This window comes from Cyprinus carpio, chromosome A9 (assembly GCF_018340385.1).
Source record: "Cyprinus carpio isolate SPL01 chromosome A9, ASM1834038v1, whole genome shotgun sequence".
Classification (NCBI taxonomy): Eukaryota; Metazoa; Chordata; class Actinopteri; order Cypriniformes; family Cyprinidae; genus Cyprinus; species Cyprinus carpio.
The window spans coordinates 26689174-26717000 of record NC_056580.1 but is presented as its reverse complement, the minus strand read 5'-3'; the positions used below and the strand labels follow the sequence as shown (position 1 = coordinate 26717000).

Here is a 27827-nt window from a genome sequence, read left to right as displayed (position 1 = left end):
TTTTAGAGCTGCTATTTTCCATTTGTTCCTTTCCATAGTTTTTAGCTTGTTTTCTCATAATTCATGGGTTTCAAATCGATGTCTCAAGCCATTATTTGTGACGGCAGCCTAAACAGCAGGATTTTCCACAGAATGTTCCTGAAGATGGCAGATTGTTATCTTGTTTGAGCTGTGAGTGCAGGAGACACCTGTGTGTGTGTGTTTGTGTGTGTGTGTGTGTGTGTGTGTGTGGGCAGCCAGGACTCATGACATCCGGCCGTCATGTGGGTTAATCTCAGGAGAGGAGTGTCTGCGACAGCCAGCTGTAATGAAGCACCTGACGTGAGTCCTCCAAACATGAAGCTGTTTTTTCACAGTAATTTTTCCTGCGCTCCATCAGGTCCTCCTGTCGTGTGAAATTAGTGTATTTCAAGTCAGCCTCATCCATGTTTACAGCACAGAGCGCAGTCGAGTCTGTTATGTTATACAGTCTGTGTCTGTTTCACACTGTGAGCGTAAGTGTGGCATAACTGCGACAGCATGTGTTGAGCTTTCACTCTGACAGCACTTCTGCTGCGCAACACAACTGTGCCTTTAGGTGGAAAATAAAGTGATTTCTGCGTTACAACATTGAAGCAGATTCACTTAATCTGACTTACTTTTCGATCTAAATCACGGTTGTTTGTGTCAGAAATGTCACAATGAATACTAGCAAAGGCTGGTTACTGCTGTAACTAGATAACAACTCAGTAGTGAACAAGAGTTTGACTGTTATTGAAGTATTTGTTCAGTTACATTCTATATTAATACAACACGTTGCTGTGTCATATGGCAATGCAAAAATCATACAGTGCCACTAATGATATACAATGTTGTTTTCGTCAACGATGACGATAACGAAATGATTTCGTTGACGCACCTTTTTTTTATGACGATAACGCAACGATGACTAGCTAAAAATGGCTCTAATGTGACTAAAACATGACGAGACGTTTTCGAGTTTTCGTTGAAGAGACGAGACGGAACGAAAATGATTATAAGTCTGACGTTCACAATGCATGTCATTTCTGCCTATTTTGCGTGAAATCTGCCGCTTCCTTGTTTTGGGTACGCCCACCACCCGGCTGCCGCTTTGCCGCGCACCAGATTCCACACAACAACACACCTGTGGCTAGTCACTCGCCACACATCTTTGAAGGACCATGGCGGCGACGCCAATAAACAGGCTTGGTGGTCGGAAACGACGAGATGATTTATGGACATACTTTCAGTATAATTCATCAGAAAGAAAAACGGAATGCATAGTATTGGGAGACGACGGTAAATGTGGCCACAAACTACCCAGGTGAAAAAAAAGTGCACTAAAATACATTTTATTTAAGTGCACTTAGTACACTTCCATAATACACTTTCATAATGTACTTAAAGTGCTCTATTTTCGACACACTTATTTTGCACTTAATATACTAAAAGCTTATCTTTAGTAGTGCTTAATATAAACTTAAAATCATCTTAGTATACTCAATTGTGCTTTTTTGAGACACACTGAAGATGAATTTAAGTGTATTTTTAATATACTATTTCATATTTTTAAAAATGTATTTTGTTACCACTTTAAGTATAATTGAAATCATCTTTAAATAAAATAATAAACTATTTAAATTATAATAATAATAATATTAAATTATATACAAATTATACTTAGAATGTATTCCTAGATTAAAAAAGTGCACTAAAATACATTTTATTACACTTCCATAATACACTTCCATAATGTACTTAAAGTGCTCTATTTTCGACACACTTATTTTGCACTTAATATACTAAAAGCTTACCTTTAGTACTGCTTAATATAAACTTAAGATCATCTTAGTGTACTCAATTGTGCTTTTTTGAGACACACTGAAGATAAACTAAAGTGTATTTTTAATATACTATTTCATATTTTCAACAAATGTATTTCGTTACCAGTTTTAGTATAATTGAAACCATCTTTAAATACAATAATATACTATTTAAATGATAATAATAATAATATGTAATTATATACAAATTATACTTATAATGTATTCCTAGACTAAAAAAGTACACTAAAATACATTTTAAGTGCACTTAATACACTTCCATAATGTATTTAAAGTGCTCTATTTTCACGCACTTATTTTGTACTTAATATACTAAAAAATGTTCTTTAGTACTTCTTAATATAAACTTAAGATCATCTTAGTGTACTCAACTGTGCTATTTTGAGACACACTGAAGATGAACTTAAATATGCTTTTAACATACTATTTCAGCTTTAATTTTATCTTTAGATTAAATCTTTAATACATTTTAAATACACTTATAAATTATTTAAAATATAAGAATATATCAACTGTGCTATTTTTATACAAACTTAAGATGAACTTAAAACATGATTTTAAAATATTATTTCAGCTTTATTTTTTTTCCCCCTTAGAGCAATAGAACCCATCTTTAAAACATTTTTAAATACACCTTTAAATTCTTTAAAATATAAGAATATACAATCATATTATATTTATGGAAACTAATTTATTGTAAAAATGTATTTTAACTATGTCAAAAGTACTTTTATAAAACATTTAAATGTTAATGGTTTTTTTTTTTTAGTCAAGTACACTATTACTGTGTTATCAGTAGCATTTTCTGCCTCATTTATGCTGAAGTTATACTGTTAAAATGTAAATGTTAAAATTGTCCACCATTGATGAAGGCGTTTAATACAATAATCATTTTAAAGTTAGATGTAATGCATCTGATAAAAATAACCGGTAAATGTAATTCATGTAAATGAAAACACCTATAGCTTAAAAGGATACAGGAGGAATGGTATGTGTACAAACAAAAAGCATCTCTTTCTTAAAAAACACTTTATTTTTTTTTAAACATTATTAAAGTCCAAACAGACTGTTGGGAAACAAAATAACACAAGTGGCAAGCTTAAACTAAAAGCATTAAAGGAGTTCACCCCAAAATCAAAATGATCTCAGTTTTTACTCACTTGCGTGTTGTTCTAACCCCGTATGGCTTCCATTTATAATTGCATAACAAAATATTATATTTATGATGTAATCTGAGCGCTGGATAAGTCTTCCATTGACTTCCAAGGGGCTTAAACTTGCTCGATCAGAAAACATATAGACATTGTTTAAAATAGTCCAAGTGACTTCAGTGGCTCAACCATCGAGAATACTTTTTCTGCGCCAAAAACAAACAAAAATAACGAATTTATTCCAATATCCATTTACTAGTGTTGTGCTTCAAAGTTGTTTACGTAGTCTATCTGCGCAGCGCTTCTGGGTTCTACGTCACCACACAGGCTCACTATTGGCCAACGCAGGTCATGTGTGTGACGCCTGGTGACGTAGAACCCAGAAGCTCGCGCAGATACACTACGTAAACAACTTTCAAGCACAACACGAGTAAATGGATATTGGAATAAATTCGTTATTTTTGTTTGTTTTTGGCACAAAAAAACTATTCTCGTCGCTTGATAAATGGATGGTTGAGCCACTGGAGTCACTTAGACAATTTCAAACAATGTCTTAATACGATTTCTGATCGAGCAAGTTTAAGCCCCTTGGAAGTCAATGGAAGACTTATCCAGCGCTCAGATTCCATCATAAATATAATATTTTGTGATGCGATGTTAATGGAAGTCTTAAGGGTTTAGAACAACACGCGGGTGAATATAAATACAAAGAACTTTTCAATTTTTGGGTGAACTAACCCTTTAATAAAATGATTAAACTACAGATTACTGTACATATCTTATATGAACAAAACACAAATTTCTTCTTTACTTTCACATTCCTTTCCCAACAACAACAAAAAATTACCTTTACAGTGTTTTTTTTTTTTTGAAACAAAACTTTCGTTATTGCACTTTCGCCGTATTACGGCTCTAACCTCGGACTGTGACGTGCCCGGAAACTCAGATATGACAGTGTCTGCCGAAAAAAAAAAAAAAAAAAAAAAAAAAAAAAAAAAAAAAAAAAAACATTAGTACATTAGTGCTTTATGAATAGCCACAAAATTATTCATAATATCCACCTTATGCTTATAGGATATAAAGCTTGCTAGAATATAGACACACAATGATTTTCTAGGCAAAAAGAGACCTTTTTCACAGTCTGTGTGATCATATCTGTTTTGTAGTAAAGGATGGCTGCATTACTGTCGGCAGTTTTGTGAAGAAAGCTAAACTAGCTGAACTTAGCAATAAATATCAATATATGAAATAGTTTATTTATAATGATGCCCTACCATGCCATCCTCCATTTTAATGTTTAATATTAACTTATCGATGTGATTGTCAGCACTATGAATGAGTAGAAGCAAGCTGCTCCAATACTCCCAGAGAAATAATCAAGATGATTTAGATTTATTTTAATTATTCTTTAAATAAGTTTTTTTTGTGATTAACATATGCTTTTGTCTACAGTATGCAGTTAAATTACTCAATCATGCTGGATACAACTCGTTCTTAAGATAATCAGTGGTTATTTTTGAAGAATCCTCTATGGCCTATTATGTTATTTAAACTACTTTAATTTGATGTATAATTATTGAGGATTGAATCCTAATGTAAGTGCATGAAATAGAAGCAATTGTTTACTGTACCGTTTTGCCCAAACCTTTCATTTAATAATTTGAAACGTTACTTAACTTTAAGATTTGGTTAAATTAAATTATCTTTATTGTGATATGCTGTTTGTATTGTTTTCTTGCTGTGATAAAATAAGGTTCACAATCTCTGAAGTTTGCGCATGCACATATAGTATGATACATGCTATCCTTTAAGTCAATTATTTTTTATAACATATTTTACACTACTATTTAAAATTTCAGCTGAGAAAGGACTATAATGAAATATAAAAAATATAAATCTTATACAAACCGATAAGTGCATTCATTTTTTCTGGGTTCAGCCTTTCTTTTTGGGACCTATTCCCAGTGAGGCTTGATGAACCCAGAACCTCCCTCCCAAACAACAAAACAGCTAACTCTTGAGTGAACAGGGACATTCTGCTCCTATTCAATCTCCTAAAGCAGGTTTTGTTGACTTGGACAGCCATGTTGCCCAGAGAAATCTATGTAAAGAAAAAAAAAAAAAATCACATTAACATACCAAAAACAAACAAACAAACAAACAAACAAACAAAACATTCTAGTAGGGTCTGTAAAAAATGTAATCTCTAGACTGAACACTGGCTACAATACCTGTCAATCATTTTACAATTAGGCAGTGCCTATACATAACCATCATATATTGATAAAAATTCCATCCAGTGGTTTTGTTTCAATTTATTCATTGTTCCCCTTCATTATATTGAGCAGTTTGATATTGTGACTTCACTATATCAATCCCCCTCCCTCGATTGTTGATTGACAGCAGCGTTTCAACACAGACCCGCCCTGAACGAGCTTGAGCTGTCATCATAGTCCAACATGTTGATACGTTGGAGCAAAATGGTGTGTAGGCTAATTACCGGTAATAACGAACACATCAGACATTTTGATGTTCCTAAATTTGAACTGAAGATGCAGTGGCTGAGTTTTGTTTTCAAAGGGAATATTCCACAAAATCAACATCAATGCTTTCATGTTTGGGCGAATCATTTATCACCAGACTGCTTTATAAACGAGGGTCAGTATATCGCTGGTTTTGCTAAGAAGCTGCTGCTGAAAAAAAGAATCAGTACCAACTATTTGTGTTCTTGCTGCACCTCCAGAAGTAGTAAGTGTGACGGTTTATTAACCTTTAAATTAATCTTTGCAAATCACTTGCATGCTTCATGATAAATGCGACTAATGTAACTCAGGGTAAGTTACAATACTGCATGTTTTATCTGTACGATGTTCTCAATATAATTCATAATCCCACGTTTATAATGAGCAATGCGTTATGGTTATTAGCATTAACATCAATGTGTCAATGTACTGACGTTTAATTTACATCATTAAACAGATAGCGTTCGTATCTCACCACTCTATCGTTATAATGCCAGGACGTACATACAAAGTAGGGGTGTAACGGTTCACAAAATGGACGGTTCTGTTCGATACGATACACTTGTGTCACGGTTCGGTACGTTTTCAATAGGCTACAGCAAAAAGAAAGAAATGCCAGAGAAATTTCTTTTATTTATTTTTAATTATTTTTTCATTAAAACTAACAACATAAGTATGATTTTTTTTTTTTTTTTTTTTTTTTACTTATAGCTCCATCATTGCTCAATTTTTTTTTTTTTAGGAGCATATATAAACAAAAACAGCTCCTTGAAAAAAATGAAATATAATATTGTAGTAGCCTACAATAAGGTTTATTTTAGTTCAGATTAACATTTGAGGGCAGCACTGTTGTTGCCTAACTGACTACTTTGTTTAGAGAAGCTGCAAATCACAGCTGTCAGTCATGACATAACATTACCGTTCATATATATATATATATATATATATATATATATATAAATAAATATTTTTGTTTGTTCGTTTTCTCCATTTTGTATATATTGCAATTCTGACTGTACAATGTTTTTTTGAACTGCATTAAAAAACAAACAGAAAAAATAATACTAACTAGACCAAACTTAATTAAAAAACACTAAAATTTACAAGTTAGATGAGAATCTGTTCCTGACTATTACTGCCAAACTTCATGGTTGTAGTTAGTGCTACCACAGTAAATCAAAGGTCAATTGTTGCTGATCTGTGGATGCCACGTCAGCGCTGTTTGATCCGTTAATACATTCTCACAGCATTGTTATTACAATTTTTGTTTTGAATGATTAGTATTTCAGAAAACACATACAATAACATACCATCTCTTGGGCTGAGCTGGAGGACCCTGAGCTTGTGCTTGCTGTATCGATCCCTCTGTTCATTGAGGATATTAGTTCCTTGACACACTGCACTAAGGTGGGAATTTCTGCAAAAAAAAAGAGGAAATGTATTTTATATAGTTTAAAGTTTAAAATGTACTATAACTAACAGATTTTGAGGACATACCAATTATGACAGTCAAGTTAAACTAAACTGCAGCTTGAGTATATGTTGTTTTCTCTAAAGCCCCTATTTGCACGGGATTAGTATTATCTGGGGATGATGAGTGATTTTGAAACTGCCCCCCCACATGAATTTTGTTATGTGCATTCGCACGGGATATGCAAAGCCAGTGAGTTTACTCCAATTTAATGACATAACTCCCGGATAATAGGAATGTCAAGGTTTTGACAGTCCCGTTTCTGCAAATTTTAGCGATATGAAAGCACCCAAAATACTATCAAACACTCCAACGCAGCTCCATTCTGAAAAGGAAAAAGGCAAAGAAAAGGCACACGGGAAACAAAAACCTTAAAAAATGATATATGACCCGCCAAATTACAGAAATGACTATTTGTAGTGCACTGACAATAGTTTTATATAATTTGTTTATTAATAAATTAATTAATTAAGACATTGTTGTTTGATAATTTTACCTGAATGAATTTTAAAATAATTTACTATATTTCAGATCAATTTGTTTGTTTTCCTTAATTAACCACCGTGTTTTAACACACACACACACACACACACACATATTTTTTTTTATATATACACACACACACACCACTGTGAGTCACTGTGATGGACAGTAGGGAAACGCACTGAGTTCAGACACACACATACACATTCACCTGCTGTCTCTCAGGCTGTGGCATACAGTATAACGTTGGTGATTTAGTTGAAGTAAAGGTCTCTTACTGAACTGTATTTGTGACACTCGAGGACAAATTGCTTCTCTGTCTCGATCTCTCTTGTGCTACGGTGAACACACTATATATTTTCTCTCTCTACCCCCTACCGCGCGTGCGAGCACACACACACTCCAGCATTGTAATCAACGCAAACAAAGAAATGCTTAAAATTTGCGTCAAGTTTGACATTAGTCCAAAGCGAATAGGACGCGCGTCACATATTATGTGTCCCCAAAGAATATGCGTATCTAACAATAGTTCCGCTTTGCAGTGTATTTTCTGTGTAAATGCGTGCACCAAAGCCGTGACCCTTGTACCAAATTGGTTCAATACGAATATATGTACCGCTCCACTCCTGATGCACACCACAGGTAATACGTGTAAAAACACATCGTAAGTGGGGTAGGAACAAGATGTCAAACGCCACAGTTGAGATTTCTAGAGGTGTCGAAAAGATTTCTATTAAAAAAGTTATGAAGAAAGATGGCTGCTTAGAATGATTACAAAGATTGTAAATGCTTAATGCTCAGAATATATCTAAAGAAATGAAATACAGTACAACCACTTTTTACTGCTTTAAATACAAATCAAGTCAATAGAAAATTACAATCACAAATGTATTATTGTATATATAGTATATTTAAGACATAATTATCAACATAGCATCCCTTAGCACAACTCATTTCAGGTATTTTATACTGTACCTTTCAAAGCTTTCAACACTTCACCCCTGACAAATAATGGCTGTTCCACGCTCTCTCCACTTGCCTCAGCAGCATCTAAGGTATCCTATATTTAAAACAATAAATACAATTTCAAATAAAAATGATTTGCATGGTAATGTTCTACTTGCAAAAAAAAAACGCTTTGGAGAACCTGAAAGAATATGATTAAAAATACATTAGAATAACTATAACACAGTCCAAATGTTTGTTTTTTTTTGGTGTATTGTCTGAAATGACATACGGTTGGTTGAAAATTCTCTGGGTAATCGAACAAATCCACATTTGTGTCCACGGTTTCGGCTTGAACTTCCTCCTCACTATGTAACGGATTGGTTCTGCGTGGATCAGAGTGGAGTGGTTTCCTCAGTGTATCCTTCAACTGAGTGAGGATCCTCTCCTTTCCAACCTTTTTTTGTCTCTGAACCGAATTCAAAAAGAAATAAAAACTCAATAAAATACAACATATAAAACAGCAAAGGGACAACTGGACATCTGTATATAGTCTATAAACAAATAACATTTAAACAATACCATAGATCTTATAATTTGTATTATCTGCCTAAACATTACTTTTAAAAATACATTAGGTTGACTACGCAGTCCAAAAGTTTGTGTTCATTGCTTAGGGTTTGAAACGACATACGGTTGATTGAGAATTCCCTGGGTAATTAAACAAATCCACATTTGTGTCCACCGTTTTGGATTCAACTTCCTCCTCACTATGTAATGGATTGGTTCTGCATGGAGTGGAGTGGAGTGGTTTCCTCAGTGTATCCTTCAACTGAGTGAGGATCCTCTCTTTTGCAATTTTTTTTGTCTCTGGACCAAATAAAAACTCAGTTATATACAACATACAAAACTACTATCATTAGTACAAAACAACTAACATAAATCATTATGGTGATTTAATTTATATGCATTCTACATCATTTTTATTAAAAAAATCAGATGTACTATATCACTCTGCCTTTCGTTTCATTACAGATGTAGGCAGCTAGGACTCACCACTGCACTCTGTATGAAACTGTACAATGGCCTTCCCTCTTTCTCTTAGAAGAAAATTCCATCTGTTAATTTTTACTTTTAAAGCACTAATGGGTAAATTACCCCTTTACATTTCAAATTTACTTATTTAACAAAATAGTGTTTATAGGACAAGGTCGTCAAAAAAAACTGTTATTAGTTATTCCATTAACAAAAAAAGAACTTGGAAAAAAAGCTTTTTCATTATATGCACCAAGTGTCTGGAATGAACTTCAAAACACCTTAAATTTAGAATCACTTCAATCTATTAGTACTTTTAAAACCTCTTAAAGACATCTCTGAATGAACGGTGTACTTGTTTTAACTAGGTACTATTTAAATGATATGTTTGTTTTTACTTAAGTTAAATGTGTATTGTATACATAGAGCTTTGCTGTGTATTGTAATTTTTGTCCTGTCTTTTTTTATGTTTTTAATTTGCAACTTTTTTGGCTGCCTGTCTTGGCCAGGACTCCCTGTGAGAAGAGTTATTTTAACTCAATTGGACTTTTCTTGTTAAATAAAGGTTAAAAAAAACGAAGGGCCAACAGGACATCTGTATACAAACCACTGATATTTAAACAATACCATGCATCTTTCATTTTTTAATATCTCTTTAATAATCATTAAGAGGACATTTTATCCTAGGACTGCAAAATCATAAACATTAGGGCAATTATATATTAGTTAAAAAATATTTTTTTTGAGCAATATTACAGTAAATACTTACTTTTGCTTTTTCATATTTTCGCTTCATCTCAATGTCTGTTTCGTCATCAGAACTTTCTAAAGTGTTTTTTTTTCTAGAACAAAGACAAAAACACATTGCACAGCATTCTTAATACATTTTCACTTGCAAACAAAAAACTTGAGTTTGCATTTTAGAAAAAAAAAAACATGATTGTATTTTAAAAAATCAAATGTAAAAAGCATTCCTTGTCGATTAGCCTACGTTACGACCCCTCCCTTATGGCAAAGAGGGGCCAGCGTTCTGAAACGTTTCTGTGTCATAGCAAGACAGACAAGGGGATATTAACGTTATATATATATATAAAAAAAAATAATAATGTCATGTTGTAATAAAGTTATCTGGCTGCAGCATCTTTAAGTCAGGCAGCACACTCATTTTGACTGTCATTTTAACATGTGAACCAAAATTACTGAAGATGAATTAAGTATTTATCCAACTTACTGAACAAACGTCAGTACTAAACTGCATTTAATCATTAATAGTTCGTGCATGTTATCAAATTCAACAACTTATACTTACTCTTGGTGGAGCGCTAACGTTAGCTCCTGCTGCCTTGACGTTCGCCATCTTCTCATACATTTCGCGCCAGTGTAACGGACTGTGGCCCAATTGTGATTGGCCGAAATTGTTATAGACGTCTGATTGGCTACGACTTATTTAAAAAATAAAAAATAAAAACTTTTGATTTGAGGATAAAGCCCGCTCAGAGTGTCACAAACTATTCAATGGTGATGTGTGTCAGTTTTTTTTAAAAGCATAAAATATATTTGAGAATCGTAATCAACCAGATATGCAATGATGGCGCACAAAAGTCTATTCTATTCGCTTATCCTCCAAGCTTGCAAGTTGTTGTTTTTTTTTTTTTCATAAAATGTTATGCAATACAAAGCAAACAGTCAGAAAAATACAGTTGTCATGCCTGTTCTAAATATTAACTCACAGACAGTGTTAAGTGAATTGTTTTTGGTTACTGTGAAATTATGAAACTATTTAAATATCTGTTTTCTTTTTATTGACAATAAATTTGGAAAACAATCATATTGCAATTTTGTATAGCAATAAAAGTACACTTTTAAGTAACATACTTAATGTGATAGTAGTGCATTTATAGTATAGCATAAGCACCTACAAGTTATACTATATTTATGGAAATCCATCTGTTAATCGCTGTGATCGCTGCATGCTTTTTCAATGCAAAACACTTCTGAATATGTGTACTATATCAATTTAATATTTAGTGTATTTAAGTATACTTAAGTAGCACAATTAATTTAACCTATTGCTAATATATTGTAAACTAAATTAATTTAGGTTAACTATCTAATTACACTTAAAATAAATTTCAGTGTTAGTGCTATTTAGTATATTTATATAGTGTACTTAAATAGCGCATTTGTGAATACATTTCTAACATATTTCTGTTGAAATAATTTAATTTAAACTATCTAAAAGTACACTAACAATGAACTAACAATGAACTATTATTAAAGCGTTAAAAATGTACTTGTAAGAAATACAGTAATAAAACTATTCTGTGTGTAATTTTTCAATAGTATATCTTATTTATATGCACTAAAAATACATTTAAAATATCAATGGTATTTAGTATACTTTCTTAATTACACTTAAGTACTACTTTAGTATTTTCACTTGGTGAAAATAAAGTGTACTTGAGTGCACTAAAAAAACACTTAATTACAAGAAAGTAATTTGTATAACATTCTTATTTTTTGTGCTAAAAACAACTGTAAAAACACTAATTAAAAGTATGTTTTAATTTAAATAGTAATTAAGTGTAATTAATAAAGTATACTAAAAGCCTTATTTTTAAAAAATGTATTTTTAGTGCATAAAAAAAATATACTTTTGAAAAAATAGACAGAAGAGTTTTTTAGTGTATTTCTTACAAGTACATTTTAACACATTAAAAATAGTTCATTGCTAGTGTACTTTAATAGCTATGTAAAAGTACACTAACAATGAACTATTTTTAATGCGTTAAAAAATGTACTTGTAAGAAATACACTAAAAAAACTCTTCTGTCTATTTTTTCAAAAGTATATTTTTTTTTTATGCACTAAAAATACATTTAAAATATAAATGGTATTTAGTATACTTTATTAATTACACTTAAGTACTACTAAAGTAAAAATATACTTTTAATTAGTGTATTAATAGTGTATTATTTTTACAGTTGTTTTTAGCACAAAAAATATGAAAGTACTACAAATGTACTTTCTTGTACTTAAGTGTATTTTTAGTGCACTAAAGTACACTTTTTTTTCACCTGGGTAGGTGGGAAGAATACCACCAACCTCAAGCGGCACCTGAAGGTTCATCACGCTGATATTTTTTCGAAAGTAAGTTATGCAAACAGCGCGCTTTTCAGCACCTCCCGCTTTTTTCACGTCAGTTTGGGTGACTTGGGTCTGATTATAATTTCACAAAGTCATCTGAAGCCATTCCATAGCTTAATGTGAGGTACAGAAGTTTATTTACATCAGGGATCCCCAACCCTGCTCCTGGAGAGCTACTGTCCTGCAGATTTCAGCTCCAACCCCAATCAAACACACCTGAAGCAGCTAATCAAGGTGTTCAGGGCTACTTGATAATTCCAGACAGGTGTGTTGGAGAAGGGTTGGATCTGAAGTCTGCAGGACGGTAGATCTCCAGGAGCAGGGTTGGAGATCCCTGATTTACATCATTAAATTAAAGTTTATGGAAACTCGTTTTCCCTTCTCTGCGGCTGTCAATCATTCTCCATTCATTATTCAAACAGCGCGCGCGCCTCGTCCGGTTACAGCAGGATGCACGGTAAAACTCTCCAATATGATATATTCACGTTATGATGCTTGATCTGTAGATAAAAGGCTGTGGATTTGCATACAATGACTTTATTTTGTGTATTTGTATTTTATGTTTGTTGCTGTTTTTAAACGACTCGCTAGCGTGTGCCTGTTAGATCACACACATCACAGGGACTATGAATTGGCATCAAACGCACAATAACTGGAATTTAAAACTGAAGAAACAAATGATCAGTGATTTTAAGGTTAACTGTTGTTTTATGAATTGCAACACTCGTTACAACCTGTCAAACCTAAGTCCATTTCCAATACTTTTTAACCTAAATTAATTTGTTAAAGACTACTTTTTTTGTTTTTTACTAAAATTGACTAAAACTTGACTAAAACCTTTTTTGTGTTTTCGTCGACTAAAACGTGACTAAAACTAAAAAGCATTTTCGTCCAAAAGACTAAGACTAAAACTAAAAGGGCTGCCAAAAACAACACTGATGATATATTATTTATATATTGTATATTTATATTATTTAAAACTGGGCATTTCTTTGGTTGGGGGCTTATTTTGTAAAAGGATAGAAGAATTTAGTATAGAATACTTTAGTACTTTTTTCTGAGCTTTTTATTCAAGAAAAAGACAAATAATTTGCCTATAAGAAAAAGATACATAATTCATGATATTTGACCACAGATTATATAAATCTGAGATTTTCTTTCTTTCTTTCTTTCTTTCTTAATTCAAGATATTTTTCTGAAGTCTTTATATATTTTTTCTTGTTGTATGCATAAATCTGAGGTTCTTTCTTTCTTTCTTTCTTTCTTTCTTTCTTTCTTTCTTTCTTATTTTTTATTTAAGATAAAGCAAAAAAAAATCCCATTGGGGAAAGAAAAATAAACCTAATTCAAGATATTTTTTCTGAACAGTCTTTATATCTTGCACAGTTTAGTTTTAAAAGTAATCACCTTTTAAGCACGTTTTCTTATTTAGATAATGATTGCTTTGTAGTGTACATTACATTTAGTCATTTAGCAGACGCTTTTATCCAAAGCGACTTACAAATGAGGACAATGGAAGCAATCAAAAACAACAAACGAGCAATGATATATATAAGTGTTATAACAAGTCTCAGTTAGCCTAAACACAGTATACGTAGCAAGGGCTTTTAAATAATATAATAAATAAAAAGAAAACAGATAGAATAGAAAAAGAATAGAGCAAGCTAGTGTTAGAGGTCTTTTTTATAATTGTATAATAAATGAAAAGAAAATAGATAGAATACAAAAAGATTAGAAAGGTAGTTAGATTTTTTTTTTTTTAAATAGAATTAGAATAGTGAGTGAAAAAGTTAGAGGGTCAAATAAAGATGGAAGAGATGTGTTTTAAGCCGATTCTTGAAGATGGCTAAGGACTCAGCTGCTCGGATTGAGTTGCTCGGATTGAACATTTAATTTAAAAGTCCGTAAAAGTGACTTTGTGCTTCTTTGGGATGGCACAATCAAGCGATGTTCACTTGCAGAATGCAAGCTTCTAGAGGGCACAAGTAATGAAGTAATGAATTTAGGTAAAGGGGTGCAGAGCCAGTGGTGGTTTTGTATGCAAACATCAATGCCTTGAATTTTATGCGAGCAGCTATTGGTAGCCAGTGCAAATTGATAAATAGAGGTGTGATGTGTATTCTTTTCAGCTCATTAAAAATTAATCTTGCTGCCGTGTTCTGGATTAATTGTAAAGGTTTGATAGAACTGGCTGGAAGACCTGCCAAGAGAGCGTTGCAATAGTCTAGCCTGGACAGAACAAGAGTTTGAACAAGGAGTTGTGCAGCATGTTCGGAAAGAAAGGGCCTGATCTTCTTAATGTTGAATAAAGCAAATCTGCAGGAACGGACAGTTTTAGCAATGTGGTCTGAGAAAGTTAGCTGATCATCAATCATTACTCCAAGGTTTCTGGCTGTTTTTGAAGGAGTTATGGTTGATGTGCCTAACTTGATGGTGAAATTATGATGAAACGAAGGGTTTGCTGGAACCACAAGCAGTTCTGTCTTGGCAAGTTTGAGTTGAAGGTGATGGTCCTTCATCCAGCAAGAAATGTCTGTTAGACAAGCTGAGATGCGAGCAGCTATCTATGGATCATCAGGATGGAATGAGAGGTAGAGTTGAGTGTCATCAGCATAGCAGTGGTATGAAAAGCCATGTTTCTGAATCACAGAACCTAATGATGCCATGTAGACAGAGAAGAGAAGTTGTCCAGGAACTGAGCCCTGAGGCACCCCAGTAGTTAGATGTTGCGACTTGGACACCTCACCTCTCCAAGATACTTTGAAGGACCTATCTGATAGGTAAGACTCAAACCACTGGAGTGCGGTTCCTGAGATGCCCTTTGTCAGTAGGGTTGACAGGAGGATCTGGTGATTAACCGTGTCAAATGCAGCAGATAGATCAAGCAAGATAAGTATTGAAGATTTGGATTCCGCTCTTGCCAGTCTTAGGGCTTCAACAACTGAGAGCAAGGAAGTCTCAGTTGAATGTCCACTTCTGAAGCCAGATTGGTTGCTGTCAAGGAGGTTGTTCTGTGTGAGAAAGGTAGAGACTTGGTTGAATACAGCTCGTTCAAGTGTTTTTGCAATGAAAGGAAGAAGGGAAAACTGGTCTATAGTTCTCTAAAAGAGATGGGTTGAGGGTGGGTTTTTTTAAGGAGTGGAGTTATACGAGCCTGTCTAAATGATGAGGGGAAAACACCTGTATGAAGGGATGTGTTAATGATGTGAGTGAGTGCAGGTACAACTGCAGGAGAAATGGCTTGAAGGAGATGAGATGGAATAGGATCAAGCGGACAAGTAGTAGGATGATTAGAAAGGATGAGTTTGGAGACTTCTGCCTCAGAGAGTGAAGAGAAGGATGTGAATGAGTGTATGTTTGTTTGTGAGATGTGCTTGATGGATTGTGGTGTGGAAAATTGTGCACTGATGTTTTTGTATTTTATTGATTGTATGCGAGGCCAAGTCGTCAGCTATTAGAGATGAAGCAGGAGGGGGAGGAGGAGGACAAAGGAGCGAGGACAATGTTTTAAAAAGCATGCGAGAGTTAGACGAATTGTTAATTTTGTTATGGTAGTATGTCTTTTTAGCAGTGGAGACATTAGCAGAAAAGGAAGAGAGGAGTGACTGATACACATTAAGGTCAGTAGTATTTTTGGATTTGCGCCACAACCTTTCAGCAGCTCTAAGCTTAGAACGGTGTTCGCGTGGAACATCAGATAACCAAGGGGCTGAAGGGGTGGTATGGGCTGGCCTGGAAGACAAGGGGCAAACAGTGTCTAAACAAGATGTAAGAGTGGAGCAGAAAGTATCAGTAGCACTGTTAGCATCAAAAGATGCTAACAGTTTAGGCAAAGGAAGCGAAGATGAGACCATTGCAGATAGCCGGGAGGGTGAGAGTGAGCGTAGGTTACGTCGAAAGATGACATGTGGAGGGGTAAATGATGTGTCAGGAACCATGTTGAGGTTAAGAGTGAGGAGGAAGTGATCTGAGGTGTGCAGTTGAGTAACCAGTACATGATCAGTGGAGCAGTGTCGTGTGTAAATAAGGTCCAGTTGGTTGCCTGATTTGTGAGTAGCAGTAGTTGACACTCGGTTGAGATCAAAAGAGGCAAGCAGAGTGTGGAAGTCAGCAGATAGAGGTTTATCTAGGTAGATGTTGAAATCTCCAAGCATAACTAGGGGAGTACCATCCTCAGGAAAGGTTGAGAGCAGCACATCTAATTCATCCAAAAAGTTACCTAGTGGTCCTGGGGGTCAATAGATAACTACAAAATGTATTTTAAGAGGGTAGGTAACAGTAACGGAATGAGATTCAAAGGAAGTGTTGATACCCAAAGATGGTAAAGGATTAAATTTCCATTCATTAGAGATGAGCAGACCAGTACCTCCACCTCTTCCAGTCAAACGGGGGGAGTGGGAAAATGAGAAATTATTGGAGAGGGCTGCAGGTGTAGCAGTGTCCTCTGGTTTGATCCAGGTCTCTGTCAGGGCCATGAGATTTAACTTTGAATGACTTATAATAGAAGTAATGAAATCGGCTTTGTTTACAACAGACTGGCAATTCCAGAGACCAATAGAAAAAGATAGTGTATTAGCAGACATAGGCAGAGTGTGCAGGTTGTTAGGATTGCGCTGGCTACTTTGTGTGATGCGTGGTTTGCGAGTGGTAGTGATAGTAGGGATGTGGAAACACATAGTAAGAAGTAGTTATACAAACTGAAACAGAAGTGAAGCAAGTAGAAGGAAAAAGGATTAATCAAAACAAAACTTATATCCCTTGCCGGTGTCCCTGCCCGGTGGAGTCCCATGGCAGAGTCGATGGTCTTTACACTCTTTGGTCTTCACACGAGGAGGGCTTAACAGGACCGCTGCCACGACCGCTGCCGCGGTTTACTAACCTTTTTTGTATACCCGTCAGACAAAACGGAAATTGAATTCAGCTGAACACACTTTACTGTTTATCACAACAAAGGTCTAAGCAAGCGCACGACACTGACAACGTATGCGATATTAGTGTAAGCGACTAAAAGCTTTTACAGTGATTTTACCATGTTTAAGGAAGTTTATGCACTTAATTTCATGTTGCACCTACTGTTTGAACACACCACAAGGTAAAAGCATGGTAACGCAATGCTTCTAATTGCTTTACTAGGCATCATTGCTGTAAGTCTGTGTTATTCTGGATTGCTTTCATATCGATTGCAAACCGTATCAAAGTTTGCATGAACCCCTTCAACTCCACTTTTATTAAGCAGAACTGAGTTTGGAAAACCACTTTCACACCAATCAAACTCAGATGTCAAACAGCCTCGGGTACTCGCCAGAAAACTCTAGTGTGAAAGCAGTCTTACAGACAGGTAGTCACTGAGTCTTATTGAATGTGTCATTTTAATCGCTCTGAGTGGGTGTGGCGAACAACTTCCCCCTTATTTTAAATCTTAATGTTGTAAAATCCATTTCTCAATTGACAGAAGATGTAATTAAGGAGCTTTTTTTATGCAATACTCTCTCAGAAAGCCTAGAAATGAGGGTTAAGAGGAAGGAAGATACGTCGCCTGTTACCTTCAGCATGTTCTGTCCTCTTCTGCCTTCATCTCAAAGTCTCTGTGTATATTAGACAGGGACAGAGAGAGGGTTTATGTATTATTCCCACTTCAACCAATCAAAGTGTCTGTCGTAGTCATCACTGGTCATTCGTCAACCTGACACGACCTCATCTGCTTGTCTCCAGCATCAAATAAATGTTCACCGCCGACACAAAGCCTTCTGCAAATTAAAAATTTTAATCTGACTCTTCAGTAGGAAGCCAAGTGTGAGTGAGTGTGTGTGTGTGTGTGTGTGTGTGTGTGTGTGTATTTTGAAACTGCAGCCAAGCTTCAAGATGCTCTTCATTTTAAGTAGGTGCTACAAAAGTAGCAAACTACAATAAAGCTGCAGTGAAGGGGGCAATTTCTTTCTAAATTAAATATTATTGATAATATTATTAATATTATCTATAATGTTTAATTATTTACATTTAATATTATTTTTATAGATATTATTTACATTAATAGGTCATTTATTAATATTATATTTTATATTTAATTAATAGGTCATTTAAATTAATTCTGTAATCAAGAAGTTTATTTGGCACAAAACTATGATGATCTTAGTAAGGATGACTTGAACGGATAAATTTGCACTAAACAGCCATTAAAACTACACAAACTATTATTTATAATGTTGAAAACATAAAGATGAAAAACTGTGTTTAACAATTTTTTGGTTTGTATTTTTGATGTGCTGTGCAGCTACTCCAACCACATTATTTTGCCCATTTTATTGCAATAATATATTTCATGATATAAATTATAAATGTAAATAAAATAATAAAAAATACAATAAATAAATAAATGTATGTAATACAAATACATCTAAATGATATATATATATATATATATATATATATATATATATATATATATATATATATATATATATATATATATATATATATATATATATATAAAATATAAATTATAATACATAATATAAATTTACAAAATATGTGAGAGAATTGTTTGATGTATTTTATTGGTTGCATATTTTAGTAAATTCTGATTGTGGTTGATTAAAGTGAGTTTGTGAAGTTTCTGATCTCTGGCCTACTAATTTAAGTATTTTTTTTTTTTCAATTTCTAACCACATTCATTTTAGTAAAATTTACTTTAAATTTGTTCTATTTTAAAAAGACATTTTTTGCACCAATTTATATTCACTGAAAATTAAAGAAAACATAGTTTGTGCATGGATGCATGTTTTTCATGCACATTATTCTTTTATTTTGTTTTATTTCATGTATTTTATTTTATTAAATTTTTGTTAATGCTGAACTTTAATCATCATTCGATCTTCCAGTGTAGATATTGTCTTCTAAGTTAGCCCAGAAACATATGAAATTTTTTTTATACGAGTATGTAAAGCATTCGTTTCTAGCTATCCAAGCATCTGTGCATGGTTGCGATCTAAAATGCAATTCATAATGAATGCAATGTATTATCAACATAGCAACTAGCAAACACTATCTTCTACATCCAGATTTGCCTTTCAGATCATCTTCTGTCTCTGCAAAGACTCTTCCAGACAGAGCAATGTTGTTCAGTAGAGTTAAATATGCAATAATAGCTAGTTACCTGAAAAATGACACACTGGTTTTAAGATGGCTTTATCGCCCCCTTCAGTTTTGTTACTGCCAGAGCAATGCAAAATGCATGTTAGCTTGTTGGCCAAGTGTTTACATCACGTTTGTTTATAGTCACAATCCTGTAGTGCAATCCAGCACAGAATTTCTAAATACTCATTCTTCATCCTTGCATCTAATTAGAGCTTCAACCAGAGCAGCAGAGCACATTGTTCAAGGTTTGGGCCGCAAAATGAACTCAAATCAATCGAAAAGCATGGCACAAGGTGAATTATAACTTCTAAGGAAGTATTTAGAGGCAAGGCCGTTCAGTCAAACACCCCAAAGATTCAGTCTCAACATGGTTCAGCCTTGTTTACGGACTTCAGTGTTTGTCATCATATGATGCTTCTGTTTTGAATCTTTGTGTAAAGGTGTGAAAAGCAGCCACACTGAACAAAGCAGGGTGAAAGCAAGGACTTTTCAAAAATTGAGCCCGGTTGCCATGGCAAACTGGATTTAGAGGCAAACGTGAAAAAGGAGAGATGGAGACAAGCAGAGAGAAAGCAAGCATAAATGTTTGTAAAATGAATTGCGAAGGTCATATCATCTGTGTGCTTCGGTAAAATATTAACAGCGGAACAAGAGTGCAGCATAATTAGTCTTCAGGTCTTCCTCGCTCGCTCTCTCTCTCTCTGAATACCTGCACGGGAAACAGTGTTGCCCCTGTGAACCTGGTTTGCCACTTAGCACCTCTTCACCAGCAGAAGAACTGAGTCATCTTTGACCCTTGTGCTGAACCGGTGGGTGTTTGAAATAATGCCGATGTCCTCACTGGAGTAAAGCACACACACTCAGAGCCTCTCTTTCACAGCTTAGTGAGCTGCCTACATAGGCTGCTTTTTAAGACGTCATGGCCACACTGTTCCAAAGGTACACTGTATGATCATGCTTCCTTCTAAGTCAGTGGTTTTCAACAGGTTTTGCTTCAGGGTGCAGGTTTTAAATTAGAAATCAAATGGAAACCCAACAAACCATGCAAGTGAACTATAGAAAAGTAAAAATAATAATAATAATAAATTAATGCCATGAAATGCACAAGTTATCATATTTACACCACTGGCTGAAAGTTTGGAATAATTAAGATTAGAAAAATATGATAATTTGAAAGTCTCTTTTGCTCACCAAGGCTGCATTTATTTGATCAAAAATACAGTAAAAACAAATAAAATTGTGAAATATTATTACAATTTAATGGAACTGTTTTCTATTTGAATATATTTAAAATGTATTTTTTTCCTGTGATGCAAAGCTGAATTTTCAGCATCATTACTTCAGTCTTCAGTGTCACATGATCCTTCAGAAATCAATATGATGATTTGCTGCTCGAGAAACATTTCTTATCATGAAAATGGTTGGGCTGCTTCATATTTTTCATAAAAATATTAAGCAGCAAAAACAGTTTTCAACATTGATAATAAGAACCAATATTGATCATTGAGCAACAATAGTAATCGATAACTGAGCAGGAAATCAGCATATTAGAATGATTTCTGAAGATCATGTGACACTGAAGACTGGAGTAATGATGCTGAAAATTCAGCAGGAATAAATTACATTTTAAAATATATTCACAGGGTTTTTCCTGGCTCAAAACGAGGCAGAGGTACCATCCTGATCGTGTGCACACATTGTACCCACCCTTCAACTGGCTGAAACAAACACTTTTCACACGCAACATATTTTAGGTGTTCTAATTATTAGATGATTGATGATTTTTCCCTATTCAAAACTATACGAGTGACGTGTATTCAATTGTCTCTGAGAAAACACTGGAAGCAGCAAATGCTCATCAGTAAATCAGTGAAAAATGTATAGAAATTTAAAGAAATATCAAGTAAACATTTATAAAGATATCAGTATTTCTCCAAATATGCACACTTTTGGACTAAAAATCCCTAATGCTATTCACTGACGCTTGCATGCGACTGCCTGCCTGAGTTTTTTCAACAGCCAGAGGTGGAACAAAATTTGGCAGAGGCCAAATTTGCAGAAAAACCCTGTGTTCAAATAGATGAAACTTTAGGAAACTTTACTGTTAATTGGACTAAACATATATATATATATATATATATATATATATAAAAAAATATATATTTAACATTAAAAAAAACAATATATTTTGCTTTTCTGACTATGCATAATTCTATCGATAGTTGCATTTGACAAGTTTAACAATACTTGTTTCACCATGGTTGCCTACAGGTATGTATAGTGTCCAAACATGTATTAAGGTTTCATGTCCGTTAGGAATGTATGTAGGCAGCATACACTGAGGCAGCGCACTAGGGTTTGGAACAGAGCCATTTTCAGCATACGGGAAGGGAGGAGGGGAAAAGGTATTTGGCTTTTTCAGAAGGTATAAGCTGTGTCTGGCATCTGATGAAGGTAGTGGAGGGGAGATTTGCATTTGTTAAGCTTGAGGCAATATGAAGGTGAGGGAAGATATGAGGGCTGGGTTTAGAGGCTTCTTTTGTGGACACTTGCCTTAATGAATCTTCAGCAGTGGCTAATCTAATGTGTGTGTGTGTGTGTGTGTGTGTGTGTGTGTGTGTGTGAAAGACAGAGACACATATTTATATTTACATATTTGTTTCAATATGTGTAATAGCCGTTTTTACATGACAATAGCAGCACAATTGAACTATATACTATAAATCTTTTTTCAGTATTATAATTATGTAAATATTTAATTATTTAATAATAATATATGTAATACAATATAATGATCATTTAAATAATTATTTTTCAAATAATTATATTTAAATACGTATATTGCACACTTAATTGTACTATGTGTATAATAATAATAATAATAATAATAATGTAATACATAATTGTATGGTATTATAATAAGTGTAAAACTGCCATTTTTACATTGCAAATGCAGCACAATTGAATTCATGTACTAAATCTTTATTCATTATAAATTATAATTATTTAAACGATTATGTTAAAAAACTAATTCCAAGGTATTTTGTGCTTTGTGTAAAAGGGCAATTTTTACATTGCAATGGCCTCAAAAATGATTTAAATAACATTTTGCAAATCTTTTTTTATTAATTGTATTTAAATACTTAACTGTTTAAACTGTTTAACGTTTTAATAGAGAATTATTGTTCTTCTTCATTTCTTGATTTGTAAGTCCCTCCTTCGGAAAGAATGTGGCTGTTTTGCTAACTTATTCCTAACATAAACGACTGTTGTACTGTCAAGTAGCATTTTAGCACATGCCAGCTTTGAAGCAGCATTTTGTTGACAGGCTTACTGCTCAGCAAATCTAAACAGATCTGTAGATTCCATTCACCAGAAAGATTCAAGTCCCTTGGATGAATCAAAACACAGAACACATTTAATGCGTCAAACAGCGTTTTAGTGCAGGATCTAAACAAATATTTAGATTTCATTCACAAGATGAATCAACCTCTGACCACATTTAATCACACATCAAGTAGCATTTTGAGCCGGACCTGTATATCAGGCTAATTACCATACCAAAAGCGGCCTGGGGCAGGGAAAGAAAAAGGAGAAAGTGGCAGAAACTCTCGCCTGCGGGCCCACTGCCTCTTCTCCTGCAGATCAGAGCCTGCATCGTTGCAGAGATCAGGGAGCTGCACACAACCTGTGTTCAGTAGAGCCCTTACAGCAGTGCAGCACCCAGAGAGCTCTGACCTGTGTGCATCAAAGCTTCTGGAGAGTTCCTGGGGAAGGTTCTTTGTGTGGGCCTGACACACATTATGGCTTCTTGTCATGAAGAAAGATTGTGTCAGACGAACAGTCTACTCTCATTTCATGACAAATAGAGAGCCATAGGATAGAGAGAGAATATAGAAAGTGCTGATAACAATTGAGCAGTGCGAGGAGAAATCGATGGGCTGGATGACACAGGTGAAGAAAAATATCGATTTTGTGAAGATTTCAGAGATTTTCTGATTTTTGGAAAACCTTTCAGAGCGTCTGTAGCAAACAGACTAGCAAACAAGTCACAACATTTTTTTTTAATGTTAAGGAAGCCCAAATGTAAAACCTCTTTATAAAAATCTAAAAGCTGCTGTATATTGTCATGCATAAAAAAAAAACTGTTTAAACTGTGTGAGCAAGTGTTAAGTTATTAAAAAGAGTTGTTGCTCCCAGAAGTAAATCATTGGCTTTTACATGGCATAAAGCCACAAGTATTATCAAGCAAATATTTACTTATTATTATGTAAAATTCATGTCTTTTTCTACTCTGTATTAGCTTTCTACCAAATATTAGAGTAGAAATAATACTTTTTTTTTTATAATGTATAAAATTTATTTAAATAGCTGAATTTTCAGCGGCCATTACTCCTGTATTCAGTGTCACGTGATCCTTCAGAACAAAACTTGAGAAGAAAGTTAAAAACAGCAGCATTTATTTGAAATAGAAATATCAATTAACATTCTGAATGTACTGTATTAACTGTCACTTTTGATCAATTTAACACATCCTTGCTGAATATAAGTATTAATTTCTTTTAAAAAAATCCAACTGACCCCAAACGTATGTAGTGCGTGTATATAGAAAATTCATTTAGATTTTTGTTTTCTATACTTTTAATTTTTTTTTTTGCAGTTAAATATTAAATTAGATGCTTAATATGAGTCTCTTATCTATTCATTAATTTGTCCATCTGTCCATCCGTCTCTCCGTCCATCCAGCCCATAAAATATGCAACTGCTGTCTCCTGAGTGTCCATCCAGAAGCTCTGGGCAGTTCATTGAAAGCCAGTCTTACTTTTTCTATAAGTATGAGTGACAAGACTAAAGCTGAGTCCCACCGTCCATCCCTGTGAGACTGTGATATGTTAAATGATGAGCCTCGGGACAAAACGCCTGCCTTTATAATCCAACACTTCCTCCAAATGAAGATTTACACACAGACGACGACCTCCCCTGTCAGCTCTCAGCATCTCTCTCTCTCTTGCGCTCTCTTTCTCTTTCTCCACCCAAAAGCCACCTTGGAAAAGCTGTGAGTGAGAGATAGAGCTTCTTGCCTAAATCCCCTTGATTTTTTCACCCCTCCCTCGGTGCACTCGCCGGTCGCCTCCATCTTACATCTGCTTTATCTGAGCCATCAAATCTGTGGCTACAACATAATCACCAGCGCACAGCAGTTTGACCGCTGCCCTTGGTCAAATCAGCCACCCGCTTGTCACTCTTAAGAACAGAGCACCATGCAGCTTTTCTTCACACTGACCTTTGAGTAAGAGGATGTTTGTTATCATTGCACTTGGATTTCAAAGCTCTCCAAGCAGCTTTCACATGCATGTGTGTTCTTGGATTGTGTATGTGGGCATATGGCACTGCTTCAACTACAGGCACTTTTGGCCCTGTGGATTTTTTTGTGAAAAACACACTTCTCACAGTATTACTAGTTTAACTTTGCCTTCCAACAGTGATTAACAGTGTACATGCATCCCAGGAGAATGTTTTTTTCTTTCACTGACAACACTGGCAAAAATTTGGTGTAGAAAACATTTTCATTCACAAATTTCTAGGACATTTCACAAGTACTTACAATGAAAAGGCAAGTATCACATTGAATTAAACATCAAAATTTGTAGCAGAAAACTGAAAAAAAAAACTCCATTAACTTAAACTAATAATAATTATGTAATTGTTATTAAAGTTATTAGTAGTATATAATTAATTGTTAATGTTATTATTATTATTTATATCAATTGTAATATTAATTTATTATTATTATCATTTAAATCATTTTATGGAAAGTTGTAATTTCAGTAAAAAAAAAAATAATCAAAAATTTGCAATTTTAGATGATAGTTGGATGGTATTTTTTGATGGATATACACATATGCGTATCACATTTTTAGGATTGAAAGTCTGGGTCTGGGATAAGAGTAAAACAGTAAAGCCTTTACATAAACAATAGAATTAAAACAAAATGACATGAAATGTCATATAGCAGAAAAAGTAAAAATTTGTAGTTAGAATAAATCCATGGAACAAAAGAACCCATATACGGTGTGTGAGCTTGAATGTTGAGTGTGTATTGGATCTGTAGTGTCAGTTTGAATGGGTTCACAATGCTGTAGATGTGTGGAGTCTGAGGTCTGTGGGTTTGGTGGAAGTTTATGTTGCTTAACGGCAGCCTGATCCCATTTACTGCTCTCTGATGGAAAGCCCCTTTGTGTAGGAGCCAGTGACCAACCACTAAATATATCCTGCTCACATATAGAGACTGAATCCCAAACCCAGCCGGATAACCTGGCGGATCAGCCTGTGCCTGAAAAACTCCGAGTGAAAGGGAGTGAGACAATTTATAGTGTGTTTCTTAATAGCATCATCCACTCTGCAGCTGCAAGTCCAGCATTTCAGATTATTGCAGGACAGAATGAGAAGAACCTGACAAAGTCCTGTCTAAATTCTGAAGGCTGTTTAGGGATTATGTAGTTTGGCCAGTTTGAGGAGTGGTTGCTAGGGTGCTCTGAGTGGTTGCTAAGATGTTACTGAATGGTTGCTGAGGTGTTCTGAGAGGTTGCTAGGATTGGATGATAGGGTGTTCTATGGGATGCTATTTGAGTGGATGCTAGAGTATTTTCAGCTGTTGCTAAGGTGTTGTGAGTGGTTGTTAGGATGCTGATAAATAGTAGGGCTGAAATGATTCGTTGACTTTATCGACAACAATGAAAATAAAAAAAATTGAACTGAATGGTACGTGTCTGGTGTGTGATACCTGTAAGTTGTCCTAGACATGACAAGTAACGCAAGTTGCATAATCAGATTACTTTTTTTAAGTAACTAATAGAGTAAAGCATTACTTTTTAATTTAGAAAGAAATATCTGAGTTACTTTTCAAGTAAGTAACTCCAGTTACTTTTTTCCCCATATATTGACAGACAGCTCTTGTGTTGCCATGTTGAGAGAAATCGGGAGTAAGTGCAAAGACGTTGTGTGTGCTGTGAGAAATATTATACAAACCTGCAATAATTAAATGTTAAATAAGACAAATATCATTTATGTATTTAAACCAATGTCTTTGCTACTGACCTTCGATGATCCAATTCAATCATACTAATATGCAAAAATTACACATTTGTGTTTCATTTTTGTTATTGCTGAAAAGTGTTGAACTTTCTTCTCCTGCGTCATATTTTTCATGCGATTAGTTTGAGCTGCGCCCTCTACTGTACAGACGTGAATTTACATTTCCTTCAGCCTGAGGCTCATTCTTTTCACTTTTGTTGTGAAAGGGCTTTTACATTTGTAAAAGAAAAACGTGTTTATATTAAAAACAAACAAGTAAGACCAGCGCAGATTTAAAAAGTAACGCAAAAGTAACGTAATGCATTACTTTCCATAAAAAGTAACTAAGTAACGTAATTAATTACTTTTTTTGAGAGTAATGCAATATTGTAATGCATCACTTTTAAAAGTAACTATCCCCAACACTGGGTACAACACTCAAAACTTGACGTCTCAAGTTGATGAATGAATGAATTTCTTTCTCTGAGTTAAAATTGAGAGGTTTGGAATCATTATTATTATTTTTCACTCAAATAAATGTTTTGTTATTACACAGAGAGTAAAGTACTGAAAAAATGTACTGTTGGGTACCGGCACCGAATTTCAGGAACTGTTACTGGTACCAGTTAAAATGGGAACGGTACCCAACCCTAGTGGAAATACAAGACAGAAGACAATGAACACAGTGCTGAAAAGGGGCGGTGCTACATAAGGTCTGTCCACCTTATTTTTGACGCAAGATCGTGCATTGCCATTTTTAATTTGAATGTGCGATGTTTCCGGTGTCATTCGCTTCCAGTTATTTTACATGTACAAAAACAGACCGTTATGCTGCTTGATATTGCAAAAGTTTTTTTTTTTTTTTTTATTATACTTTAATTCATTATCATAATCCTTAACACACAGGTTTATAGCGCAAATAGTTTTACAGTTTACTGAGTTTTGTTATTCTTTTACATAGCGGCTAGTGAAGTGCAAGTCTCACACATTTACAAAAAATAGCAAACTTTCACATTGCAAA

At 34.4% G+C, this 27827-nt stretch overlaps 1 protein-coding gene and 1 pseudogene across 2 annotated transcripts; one reads left to right on the top strand and one right to left on the bottom strand.

Moving 5' to 3' along the window:
• LOC109096458 overlaps positions 1–27827 on the top strand; it is a 92247-nt pseudogene that overhangs the window by 12415 nt on the left and 52005 nt on the right.
• LOC109075358 lies at positions 3703–10831 on the bottom strand. Of its 2 annotated transcripts, XM_042764302.1 has the most exons (7): positions 10761–10831; positions 10221–10293; positions 8709–8885; positions 8447–8531; positions 6828–6934; positions 4904–5096; positions 3703–3953 (listed from the first exon to the last, which is right to left on the bottom strand). In XM_042764302.1, exons 1-7 carry the CDS (start codon positions 10814–10816, stop codon positions 3775–3777), a joined length of 870 nt encoding a protein of 289 aa, XP_042620236.1. In that variant the 5' UTR covers positions 10817–10831; the 3' UTR covers positions 3703–3774. The 2 variants fall into 2 exon arrangements, with proteins under 2 accessions (XP_042620236.1, XP_042620235.1); XM_042764301.1 differs by lacking the exons at positions 10221–10293; positions 10761–10831 and adding an exon at positions 9111–10129.